At 37.0% G+C, this 13,110-nt stretch overlaps 1 protein-coding gene across 1 annotated transcript in view; it reads right to left on the minus strand.

Annotated features, from left to right (window-relative positions):
* Nucleotides 1–11,913: 11,913 nt before the first annotated feature.
* The window catches only part of LOC107713815 (potassium voltage-gated channel subfamily V member 1-like), a 14,339-nt gene continuing 13,142 nt past the window's right edge, over nucleotides 11,914–13,110 (minus strand). The window contains exon 3 of the mRNA XM_016519430.1: nucleotides 11,914–12,499. Coding sequence (XP_016374916.1) covers nucleotides 11,988–12,499 — 512 coding nt within the window. The 3' untranslated portion in view covers nucleotides 11,914–11,987. The remainder of the gene's footprint in view (nucleotides 12,500–13,110) is intronic.

A 13,110-nucleotide genomic window follows, 5' to 3' on the forward strand; every position in this document is an offset into this window, starting at 1 on the left:
ATGTCCCACCCGTCCCACCCGCAAATTAAGCCTATGCTTGGATTCCTCCTTCAATGTTCATATTTTTTGTTTCGTCTAGAGACTGATTATCTGTTTTGTTTTGTTTTTCAGTTCAGCCAGTAGGTGCCAGCAGATGATTGTTTTTATGAGTGACTTTTTTTTTATATATGTGAGTAGGCCTAATTGAATCCTTTATTTAACCGATTCATCGAAAAACACATTCAGCAACAAAACACCACTATGTTTGTTGCTCGGAAACGCGAAACTGTGAATTCTGAGATGGCTTACTTTGGAAATATTGTTGTTCGTGGAACAAAACCAATGTAAATGATAATATTGTACCTAAAATGTAAGTTAATCACCATTGACTTTTTGCCTACTGAAGCGTTGTGTGAAAGCAATGTCACACTTGCTTTATAGCACCCTTGTTCTTATTATATTGTTTATTAATATCAATAAAGTTTCCATTAACCGACACAGAAATAAGGTCCAGTTCACACAGAACCCGTTTTTGCATTCCACTGCTGCTTTTTGTTTTTCTATGTAAACATGCGTGTGGCGTCTCGCTTTTGCATAATGTCTTTTGTACACATTTATGGTAGGTACAGAGATGGTTTCCACTCTGTATTGAAATGCCCATGCATGTCACATTTTAAAGACACAATGTCAAGTTAAAATAAGGTTATTTGTTTATTTAAGAAATGTTCTTTTCCATCTCACTGCCCTGTGTCTCACGATTTTAAACTCAATAACGTGTTCTGTACAAATGACGACTAAGACACAAAAACAGTCTAAATTACATCTGCACCTACCAGACAACAAAATACATTTTGAATGCTAAGTGGAAGACACTGATTTTAAAAAAAAACACACGCAGACCCAGACACACACAGTCTGTTTTTCTCTAATTAGTGCCCATTGTGTGGCATCATTCTCTCTGATCAGATACCGGCTGGTTCACAGAGCCACTTCAGGGCACACCTGTGAGCAGTTGGAACATGAACAAACAACACCAAAGACTAATGTGTAGCTAAAAGCTGAGATAATTAACCTCATCATCAGGGTCCACCTGGGAAAAGAACAACCATGAGAGTGGCCAGCGACCACAAAAGCAGCTGTGAATAAATGCAGCTAAAGGGGTGCATTAATATTTGATTGAAATGGTTATCGTCTCTGGGCCCCAATCCAAACACACAGGCGGCACTTCAGCTTTAGATAACACTTTAGAGATTTTTTTTATTTATTTTGCCTGTTCTTTCACAGTGTCCTATTTACCAGGGCCTTCTAATGACAGCACTGTGAGTGGAATAAAAGCAAATGGCACATCTTGAATTAATTTAAAAGTACATGGATGTGCTCCTACTATGCATGTTTAAAACAACACTTAACACAAAAAAGTACCACGGTGTTATCAATGTATTTTGAACATGGTATTTTGGACATGTACAAATCATTATATTTCCGTGGTATTCTTTGTGATAATATGAATGAATATGAATGCGATAATTATTTAATATACAGTGTTCACAAAAATATCTGTCAGGAAGTGTCTTTATTTTGAAATTCAGTTTATATATTAATAACAATTAATATTTAATGTATAATGTATAATTATACATTTACAGTATACAGTAAAATATACATATACAGTAGAAAATGTTGAAGTGAAATGTTAAAGCTATGCCTCCCCTTAAAATTGGGGCAAAAGTTGTCGTTGGTGTTGCTATTATTTAATTAAATAATTAGTGTCATTTATGGAGTTATTGTACAATTACATTAAGTACATTTTGAGCGTCTTCTTCATCATAAACTATTGACCAATTGAGCAGAAATTTTCAATCTGAATTTACAGTCTATTGCTATTGTGATCTGATCAATGAATAATATAGGCCTGTATTACGATTCACTGCCATATTTAATTCTATGATTTATATACAGGCTGTATATATATCGTAGAAATATGCACTGTAATTCAGATGCATCTTTGACTGATTCTGTCATTTGATTTTTGATTTAGTCTTAATTCAGTTGTTCAACTACAATGTTAAAATGCATAAATTTACAAAGAATATTTGATTTAGTAGTTTGCATTGATGACACCTTTTTAAAAAAAACTCTTCATTACAATTGATATCAGACATGATTTACATATTCCTCACAACACAGCTGGGATGGGGGAAACTTTTCCAAGTTATGATGTGATAAAATGCTTTCTCATGTAATTTCAACCCTAACAAACTCCTTTTTGTGAAATGTTTTGCTTGAGAAGTATGTTTGTGCTATATTTCTGTAAAATAAATGTCTCTTGATCTGATATTTTGTTATATAATAAATACAATGACATTCATATATTAAGGGTGAATTGTTCTCCTGTACTGAAGTATAGCATCTGATACATCCATACAGCACATTTATGTGAGGGAAGCTCTCGAGTAATAATACATTTGGTTTTGAAAGAAGGCTTCTCACAGTCTTTGTGAATTACTGCTTTTGTCGTCCCAAAAAATTGCAGTCTTAGAGAAAAGTGCACAGCACAATGGGTTTCCACAGCTTTCCATCTCTTTTTGATTCTCTCTTCCATCTTCTGTCTTTTCTAGCTGGCATGATGATCCATGAATGGTCAGCCCCCTAGAATCCCGTCTTCAAAATTGGGTGAGATTGTGACTCACTGCAGCGTTTTTGGCAGGTATTTAAAAGCCGTCTGAAATCCCTCAAACCATGTGTTATTCCAGATTAGCAATTACATGACATTTGCGCTAGAATTTAAATATTTGTGGTGCACAAGATAATACAGTTTGAGAATGCAGAGTGTGAAAACAGATAGTGTTTTGAAATGTTAAATGCTTTTTGGTTGTTTTGAGAGGAAAAAAGCATTCTACTTCTCAAACATGAATGCTTATTCTTTTCTGCATTTTTACAGCATTATATCTGTTCCAAACCTGCATTTTAAGTCATCGTAAATGCACCCCAGATGGGAAACCTGTTCCAAAAGCCATAAGCAAGAGAATTATGTTGCTACGTTTGGCCAAATTCTAAGTCAGCACTGAATGCATCCTGCTCAGTTACCCAATATTTGTGTGTGCTGTATATTTATGCGCTTATTATACCATTATATTTATTTTACCATTACTGTTAGGTAGTTAATGTGTATATCTGCTTATCAAAAGCATATGGAGCACACTTCCAGTCAACTTACTCTAAGTTCACTTCAAAATGTTGAATATTTTATAAACTTTGTGTACCTGCTTATCTTTGCTCTCAGAATATGACAGCAAACTGTCAGTCAGTGGCATAACAAACCCACCATCTTTCACATTTTACATGTAGAGAATATCAAGAAAAAGTCTTTGGCACACAAGCAAATGATTTCTGACACAGTTCTGCTTCAGATATGGGATAACATATTCCTCCCACTGACACAGAAAAGAGAAAAATATCAGCTGATCTTCTCTTGAGCTACATAGCACTAATGTTTGATCCGTTGCAGGAAGTGCTGTACGGTTTAATCTGCCATCACAGGTCTGCAAAAGGACCAAAGAGTTGCTAAATTGAAACATACTCTCACTCTGAGGTCCTGCTGATGGGCTTTACTTAAACACTGCATCCTTCTGCATTAAAGTACAGTATATTAATGCAATGCTGAGATATGTGTGTGCAGATAGCGGACACTTAATAGATAATCGTCCCAGTTACTCATTTCTATATGGCCTTGTGGAAATCATTTGTGGAAATGGAAGGGCCAAGGATAAGGCCACGGATAGTCCTTGGGCAAAGATTAGTTCATACACTAAACTCAGTTTATCAGTCCTGTCATAAAACAGGGACAACCATTAGCAACCAGCAGGTTGACTACAGATGCATAAAGCTTCTTCCCACTCACCCTACAGGCAGGAGTCCAATTTTATCTGTCTGTGAAACATTGACTGTTAAAATATGAAAAAAATGGGGCAAATTTTTTACCAATTTCATGCACTGGAAACTGTCCCTGAGCAAGTGTGCTTCTTTAAAGGCTTAAACTAGTTAGTGAATGTCCAAAAGTGAGTTTTCCTTAAGGACTGACTGTTTAAAAACCAAATGTTTGAAGTCTGACATCAAAGACTTGTGCTCAGGCGATCATTATTTAATCAAAGGAATCTTTTTTTTACGGCTGAAAAAGATAAGTTACGCAACTGAACTATCGGTAAAATTATCCGAAGGCCAAAAGACTTGCTCGTTGGATAAAAAAGTGAATGGGAGCAGTTCTCCAGCATTAATTTTTCTTTTGCATATTTAAGGTCATTGCACAAATACATGTTCTCGGCATTTCATATTCAAGATGTTTCATACAGCTATAATAAGCACATCCTTGGTTTCCAATGGCCTTGTCCTACTCATGTGTCCCAGCTGTAATTTGTTTGCATGTCTGCCTTGGGCTTTCTTCACTTCACTTCTTCACTTATATTTACTTTAAGGCCTTCACCTGGCCTCCATTTTGACTTTGCTGCTGTCCTGCCGCAAGTCTGTTTCTAGCCCTGCGTCCCAATGTTCATACTATCCATCTTTGTATGTGAGATTATAATGAGTGTGTCCCAAAGCATAGTATGTTGAAAAGAGTATGCCAAAAGTCCCCGGATGGTCTACTATTTCAGGTCGATTTTTGAAGTGTGGATCCATGCACACTCTAATGGCTAAATTGCCCACAATCCATTGCGCTTTGGCGAAGGATACGGACCAGAACTACAAACACGAATAAAATGTGTTAGAAAACTACAAACGTGGCTGATGCGCGCGATCGACGGTTAGGTAGAGAGGTTTACAAAAAGGGGATTGAGTTACTAATAATTAACATTTAACCTGGTAAAAAAATATATTTATTTATTGTTATCCGTGTTATATTTCATCTGCAACAGCAATGTGAACTTTTATAAACATCCATTTGGTCGTTAACTTTTAAATGCATCATTATGCAGAAAATATGAGCAGAGTTCTCAGCATGAAAGACCCGAGACTGGCAGATAAACGAGCTAGCCTAATTCTTTTCTCTGCCGTACGGTAGGAAGTTAAATGAAATGAAATGTGGAGGATGCTAACTGTGACAAGATGATTGACAGGCCAGTTTACAGTGACAGGGTGCGTGTAACAGGTGCGACAGAGCGGTCCTTTAAAGATGCACTTGTGTGACGTGATAGTATGTCCCAAAGCTTGCCTACTCTTCTACTACACACTCAAAAGTGTGTACTTTTTCTTCACCAAAAGAGTACATACTTTAAGGGCGTAGTATAAGTAGGCACATTGGGACGCAGGGCACGAGTATGCTCAGTTTTTGGAAAGCTTAGATAGAGAGATGCATAGATTGCAGAGCTGATTAAATTATCTATATTTAAGAATGGGCTCACTTTTAATTAATTCATTGATTAAAATTGACAGGAAGAGAAATGTATGTTGTATTTAATTCTATCTATCGATCTATCGATCTATCTATCTATCTATCTATCTATCTATCTGTCTATCTGTCTGTCTGTCTGTCTGTGTTGAATATGTGAATTCAAGGTCTGTAAAACCAAGTTTTAAGTTTGAAAGTTTAGCCTTTCAAAGAGATTTTCATGTAACTTTCATGGTTTATCTTGAGATACATTTCTTTTTTTGTTATATGCTTTTTTATTAATTTAATTTTAATTCTACTTCCTTTTTAAAATCTGATTTCAAATTCTGGAATTTAATTGGAATCAATTTTGAATGGTCCACTCAGATAGATAGATGCATTGCCCTGGGATTGTTCAGATCGAAGAGGAAGGTTGGTGTTAAAGAAGTCAAAGAGCACAATACTCTACAAGTTCTATCTGAGCAAAACTGTGCTTTATGTACAAAAACAGATGATCCCCTTCACTTTGCCATGATGCTCCAGCTTGTGTTTCCTTCCACATGGATGATGTGAAATCCATTTAGTGCATTGATGATCAGCGGGGCAATTGCACAAACATGGTAAATCGATAACAACAGGATCTTTTAGCCATTAAGGTAAGTGAACCAAAGGGCAATTTGTTTAGTGAGCGCAATATGCAAAGAGAGAGGAGAGCTGGATTTTACATACTATTAGATTGTTTGAATGTCATGATGTGGCGGATAATTGCACAAAAGAGGATTTTCAGATGAAAGAAGTCGGATGGAGAAGTCTTTCATGTCATCTCTCGAGTTCTGCTCAAATTACAGGGGAATCCACTTCACTATACTATTTTGATATGAATTAGGACCTTTTGTGTAGATGGTATTGATTTAATTAAAACCATACATCATGTATCACCAGTGAATTATTAGGTATTTGAACATCTTTGCACAAACAGTCTGTCTTTTACAGTCTTTGTTCTAAGCTCGTGCTCGTCTGTCTCTCAGGAAAGGCCCTTACCCCTCCCCAGGTGCCCTGACCTAGTTGTGAGACGCCTCATGGAATCACGGGTCATTTTAGCAGTCGTTTTTCATCACCGCTGTCGCGTCTCACCGGGAAAGAGAACAGCTTGACCAGTGTCCTTGGCTTCAAAGTGGAAGGATATCCTGGTTACCAGGTGAATGGGTGATTTTATAACCATTAGTTGCACTCAATGTTATACTCTAAGCCAAGCATCATTACTTTTGCTCTAGTACTAACAAACCTTAACATACCAGAATCCTGCAGCTTGTTTAGTGTACTGTTTCTTAAGTCAGACTTAAGGCCCGTTCACACCAAGAACGATAACTATAAAGATTACTAAAACAATAACTATATTAGCATCCACATAAGCACACAATTACACTGTTTATTATAAGCACAACTGCAGTTTTGCCATCTGCCGCTTGGATTCTGATGGATTTTGATAGTTTGTCAATGTTTTTATAGTTCATTAGCTGGAAAGAAATTATTCTGAAAGTGATATCCACGATATTGTAATACCATAATGTTCCTCTGTGCCATTATCATTAGTTGTGCTGTGGATTCTGCTATTCTTTTAAAATTAGAATGATTTTTAAAACAATATTTTTATCATTGTCGTTATAGTTATTGTCCTTGGTGTGAATGGGCCTTTGCAGTTTTTGCCTGGTAGATGATAAAATAGTTTAAAAAATAAATATATAAAATGCTTAAACATATTTAAGGAGGGACTTGAGCCATATCAAGAGACCAGAATATTGTAGGGACTGGTATGGGCTCTTTTAACCTGTAGTAAGAAAATAACTAGCAACCACATAGCTACATGCTAATAACTCCAGAGAATACCTTATAAACAGCAAAGCAATGCCCTGGCAACCACCCACAACACCCTAGAATTGTGGTGGTGAGGTTTGTACTGCTAATCATCCCTTATTTTTTTCTAGTAGTAAAGTTTACAAATGAAAGTAAAATTCAGTAGTCTTGAAACATTTGAATGTAAAATGTTTGGGGTGATTGTTCAGACATACTTTCCACAGGGTGCTGTGGGGATTTAGTTAGTGTTTCCTAGACGTGATTTGAAAATTGCTTGACTCTTCTGCTGACAGTCGTTCCAGACATTATGCTGCACTCAGTCAAAATAGTCTCAAGAAGTACTGTACTTTTCTTATTAAAAGACACCTGCTTCTGTGCTTTCCAAGGACAGCTGTAGCGTTGGCACATAGAAGACCATAAAGGAGCTTGTGTGACTGGAAGAACAGCATTTGGAAAACACAGTTAACGTTTCCTTTCTCAACACTGATTTGTGGCTCAGGAGTCAGAATAGGTTCTCTTTGAAGTGACATGTAGTGTATGAAGAGCTGGTGTGTGCGATGTAGCACAGAAAACACAAAGCTGTAGCTAACAAGTGTTTTATTAGGTTAAAGGGTTAGTTCACCCAAAAATGAAAATTAGCCCATAAATTACTTTTTTAGACCCTTTTTTTTTTATGGATGGGCGCATTTGAATTAAGTGCTTTTGGACTGATGCATGCAACACCCGCTGAGTGCCATGAAACAGCTTGAAAGATCAAAGACAATTTTTAATATAACTCTGACTGGATTCGTCTGAAAGAAGAAAGTCATATACACCTAGGATGACTTGAGGGTGAGTAATTTATGGGCTAATTTTCATTTTTGGGTGAACTAACCCTTTAACCCTTATACTGTATTGTGTACAGTTCATTTTAAAGGGGTCATAGGATGCCCACTTTCCACAAGTTGATATGATTCTTTAGGGTCTTAATGAAAAGTCTGTAACATAGTTTGGTTAAAATTTCTCAATGGTAGTGTAAGCTTACTTTAGGCGCATTCATTGTGAAACCTGCTAATCAGCACTTTATTAGGAAAGGCGATTTGCAAAGATTCATTAAAAAAATCTTACACTCACTTCTTCTGTAGGTGAAGTTGGATCACAAATGATTCGCGCGAACATAGACGCATTTATGTAGATCGGGGGGCGCATTCTCTTCAAAAACAAACGTAATCCACTGCGTCTTCAGCGGCTCAGATGTCGGGAGTAAATGATGACTGCTATGTTCATTATTACATCCAACAACAGAACACCTCAATCGTTTAGGAGTCATTCTTGTCTACATCTGCTCCGACATAGAAACAATGGCGGACTGATGACAGCTCACTCAGGGCGGGTCTAAGGAAAGACGCCAGTCCAGTCTGTGCTGAAATGCTACTGTCAATCAAACGATCGTGGGAGGGACCTGTCTGTGTGACGTCATCTGAGAGAGGCTCGATTTGTGAAAGGGGAAATGCTTTAACGAGATTTTTTTTAAAAACACTGGGTGGATCATTATCGTTATAGGGTGGATGTGTACACACACTAAACTAAACTAAACTAATTTACCCAATGTAATTTACATTTGACATTTCTTTCTTATTTTTACAAATTGTATTACTTCAATATTTCATATACATGTTTTTTTTTAACCATAATATGCTTTGACCTGGACAAATAGCAAAATAATGCCACAACGCTGTAAACCTCTTTAAGCAGTAACTTCCCCTTAGTTTTTTTTATTCCCCCTTTTTTGCCTTGTCCCGTTCATTTCAGCTCATGCATCCATGCATGCACACAGACCTATGCACACAGACCTGTGCACACAGAACTGTGCACACACTCACAAATGCAGCTGGACAGACAGTGCACTCTAATTACACACTGGCCCCTTGGACTCGCATCTGCATTTCTGGTGCCAGGAAGACAGGTTGGGGAGGCGTCAGTCACCTAGGGAATAGACACAGCCCTTATCTGTAGATCAAACACATTCAAATGCATCCTATATATAGCTCAACCAGGACATGTAGAATGCTGTTTTCCTCTGTAGAATTCAGAGTCCCAAATGAATCAAGTCAGTTTGAATTTAATGAATGTAGTTGGAAGAATGAAGAATGAAACTCTCATTCTCATATGGACACATTAAAAAATGCAGATCTTTAAACTGCAGGTTCAATCAAGAGCTGTTTTATCTTACTGCACAATTCACTTAGGATGCAAAGTCAAAGAAAATTTCTATCTGCTGTACATTCAATTAAAATCTAGGACAACCTCTAAAAGAAAGGAGTGACACTTATTAACGTTTTTTTGCTAATGTGAGTTTGTTTCACTTTTAAATCTTACACTAACCATAATGGTTGCCATAATCTTATTTTTAGGTGCATTTAGATGTTTACAGCAGAGTTTAAACTTCCTTGAGGTATTTAAACATCTTCAGGAGTTTGAGCAAGTATCCTTTAAATATCCTGGGAACAGAACAAGCAATCTGCTGTTAGAGGAAATAAAAGCACCATTTAAGGATTTTCATAGTCTGATATTTCGTGAGCGATTGAGAGGAGGTATTCTTGTTCAATTGGAAAGTTTTCAAAAGGCACAAGAGATAGAAATAGCACAAATCCAACATATCTCCAGGCTGTGGATTTAGCATTCAGCTTGGATTCAGTGGATTTATTAGGATAGCAAGCCTGGTGATGTCTTTTTCACAGACACGGAGACTTTTCGTTGATTGATTATTTTCAACATAGAATTTTACATATTTTTCCCCCATCATAACATGATACTAAAATGTTATGGGTAGTTGCTAGGGCGTTGCTATGCTGTTGCTAGATATGGCTCAGTTCCATCCTTCATTGAAAGGCATATTTTTCACCTTTTTTTTTTTTTTTGCAGATTGGACCAAAAATCTTAATTCAAATCATTTACTTAGAAAAGAACTTGCACAGCCACAAAAATGAAATTTAGATTAAAGGCTTTAAAGGCTTGTTATCCATTTACATGTCATCTTGTCATGTAATAACATGTTCCTGCAGTGCAAATCATTGTTACGGTCTAGCTGTGGTCAGTGGAGCGACTGATTCTCTCTAAGCTTTTAAGCTCTGAATGTCTAGCTGCAACTGTTTCAGAGCAATGTGTCAAATAAGCCATGCGTCTTTGAGCAGACCTGTTGGTCTTACAAGGTCATGATAGGATGACAAGGATTACAAGGATGATCTTACGGCCATTTGTGGTATTTTACAAGGATCAACAAGTCGTAGGGAATATGCACAGGGAAAAGCGTTTCTCTAATGTAAATGCAGCCCTTAAAAACACAACCCAAACGGGAAAATCCAGACATAGATTTTATTACGTCTTCAAATGGAACAGTAAAAACTACTTATATTACAAACAATCAATGAGTTGCACAAAGATGAACAGAACAGGCATGTAGCAATTTTGAAAAATCATTTTGATGATTGTAGTGTCACATTAAAATACTTCTTCCAGCTTAATGTGCAGAGACAATTTGAAGTAATTCATAGGTTGATTCAGTCAAAACATGTAAACACTGTGGTGTTTTCAGAATTGCTATGGTTGTTTTAAGCAGCATAGAAACACTGATTCAACCAATGGTGAGAATTTGGGGTGGGGCTAACTGTTGTCCAACCAAGGGCAGTGTTAGGGAAACCTGTTTGAATAAAGTCTTTATTTTTGCAATTCTGTTTTGTGCCACTAGTGGTGCAGAAATCACACTCTTCACCCTAAAAGGAGTCTTATTTTTTCCCCTGAGGTTCATTGTCAAGTTTTTTTTTTCTTATAAAAAAATTATAATTATTATAACAATTTACATTTTTTATATAATTTATAATAACAGTCCTAATTTAGTTTTAAGATCATTTTCTACTCCGTTAAATAGTCTGTTTTTGCTGCTGCTGCCTTTAAAGTTGGCATGATATGGAAATTCTACCTATCTTTTTTTTTTAAATGCATGTTATTGATCTTATTGTGATCGATTCATCCATGTATGTTTAATTAAAAAAAATTTTTACCTCATAATCAAAATGTCATAACTTGGTTATTTACTCACCCTCGTGTCGTTTTTAAGATATTTTGAAGACTGTTGGTAACCAAAATGAACAAATAATAAAATGGAAGCCAATGGGAACCAAAACTGTTTAGTTACCAACATTCTTCAAAATATCTTCTTTCATGCTCCAAAGAGGAAAGAAAATCATACAGGTTTGGAAGGACATGAGTGTGAGTAAATGATGACAGAATTGTAATTTTTGGGTGAATGATCCCTTTAAACCCTGTCTCTTTCTTACAATTACTAACACAATTGCCTCCATCCAATCAACAACTATACCAAGTCCCCTTTTTTGATTTCACTTGGATGTACATCCTAGTATGGAAGAAAAGATCTGTTGCTACTTCCATTACATCACAACATTAAGAAATGCCCCATTTGCATGTGAAATGAGCAGTAGCACTTTATCTGCAAGCTGCAGGTTTGGGCTCATTTCTAATACAGTGTTACCATTTTAGCCACTTTGCAAAGTTGCATTAGATTGTTACAGGATCGCAATGTTTTTGACATCAGAAACACTAGAACGTTCAGTTGTTTTTTGCAGGATGATTTAACTTATTTTGAGGCAAGTTACAGTATGTTTTTCTAATGCAATAAATCAAATTTAGATTTCTCATAATATGATGCCTTTAAAGGTTTTGTGGTCCTTAAAAGACCTCTCTCGCTCACTTGTTCTCTATCTGTCTCTCTCTCAGGCAGCTTGCAGGCCTACTGTTACCACCAGAGATCTCCTGCACTGCTGCGTGTGCTGGCTCGCTCTCGGCCCTGCAACCGCAGCATCTCCAGCACGCTTCTGGCGTAGGTGTCCCGCAAGTTCACCCCTATCGCCGACATATCTGAGGCCGAGCTGCGCGTCAGTCGCTTCAGCGCCTCCCCGTGCCGCAGCGCCGCTTCCTTAATTTTAAGCGTGAAGTAGCAGGCGGAGAACCGATCGTTGATGATGGCGATAGGTAGCGAGAGAATTAGAATGCCAGATAGGATGCAGATGAAGGCCATCACCTTTCCTAGTGCTGTGTCCGGACGGATGTCTCCGTACCCTACTGTGGTCATGGACGTGGTGGCCCACCACCAAGCGCTGGGTACATTGGTGAAGGTGGTCTCTGGCATGTCATGTTCAATGGCGTATTCCACTGTGGCGAAGATAGAGATGCCCACAGAAAGGAACAGCATCAGTAGGCCAACTTCCTCGTAGCATTGGGCGATCGTCATTCCCAAAGACTTGAGACCTGGAACACACAATGAGGAGATAAAGTTCCTTAATCTAAAGGCCTATTCACGTTTGTTAAACTCGTCAGTGAGAGGAAATTAAGTCAAACGGTATTTACATGTTTTCAAATAGCTGTTCAGAACTAACGTCGCATTGGTGGCATGTGAATATTTGTTTCATTTTGAACAGATGCACTGGGATAGTTCACCCAAAAATGGTCATAATTTACTCACCCTCATGTTGTTCCAAACCTGTATGACTGACTTGCTTCTGATGAACACACAAAAGAAGATATTTTGAAGAATGCTGATAACCAAATAGTTTTGGTTCCCAAAGACTTTATTTTTGTCCATAAGTCAATGGGAAACAAGTTACCAACAACATTCTTTAAAATATCTTCTTTTGTGTTCCACAGAAGAAAGGAATTGTCAATCAATTACAGAATATTCAGATTCAATAATAAAATGAACTGCAAATAATTGCGAAATTAATTAAATGAATAATTTAATAGACATTGTAAAAGTAAAACTCAATAAACTGGTTGTTTTGTTCGCATGTCAGGTGTGTGATTTTGTTTTAATACTCTTTCATTTAAAAAAATTATAATTCTCATTATTTTATATATTTAAA

This window comes from Sinocyclocheilus rhinocerous, unplaced genomic scaffold, assembly GCF_001515625.1.
Source record: "Sinocyclocheilus rhinocerous isolate Xijiao unplaced genomic scaffold, SAMN03320098_v1.1 scaffold779, whole genome shotgun sequence".
Classification (NCBI taxonomy): domain Eukaryota; kingdom Metazoa; phylum Chordata; class Actinopteri; order Cypriniformes; family Cyprinidae; genus Sinocyclocheilus; species Sinocyclocheilus rhinocerous.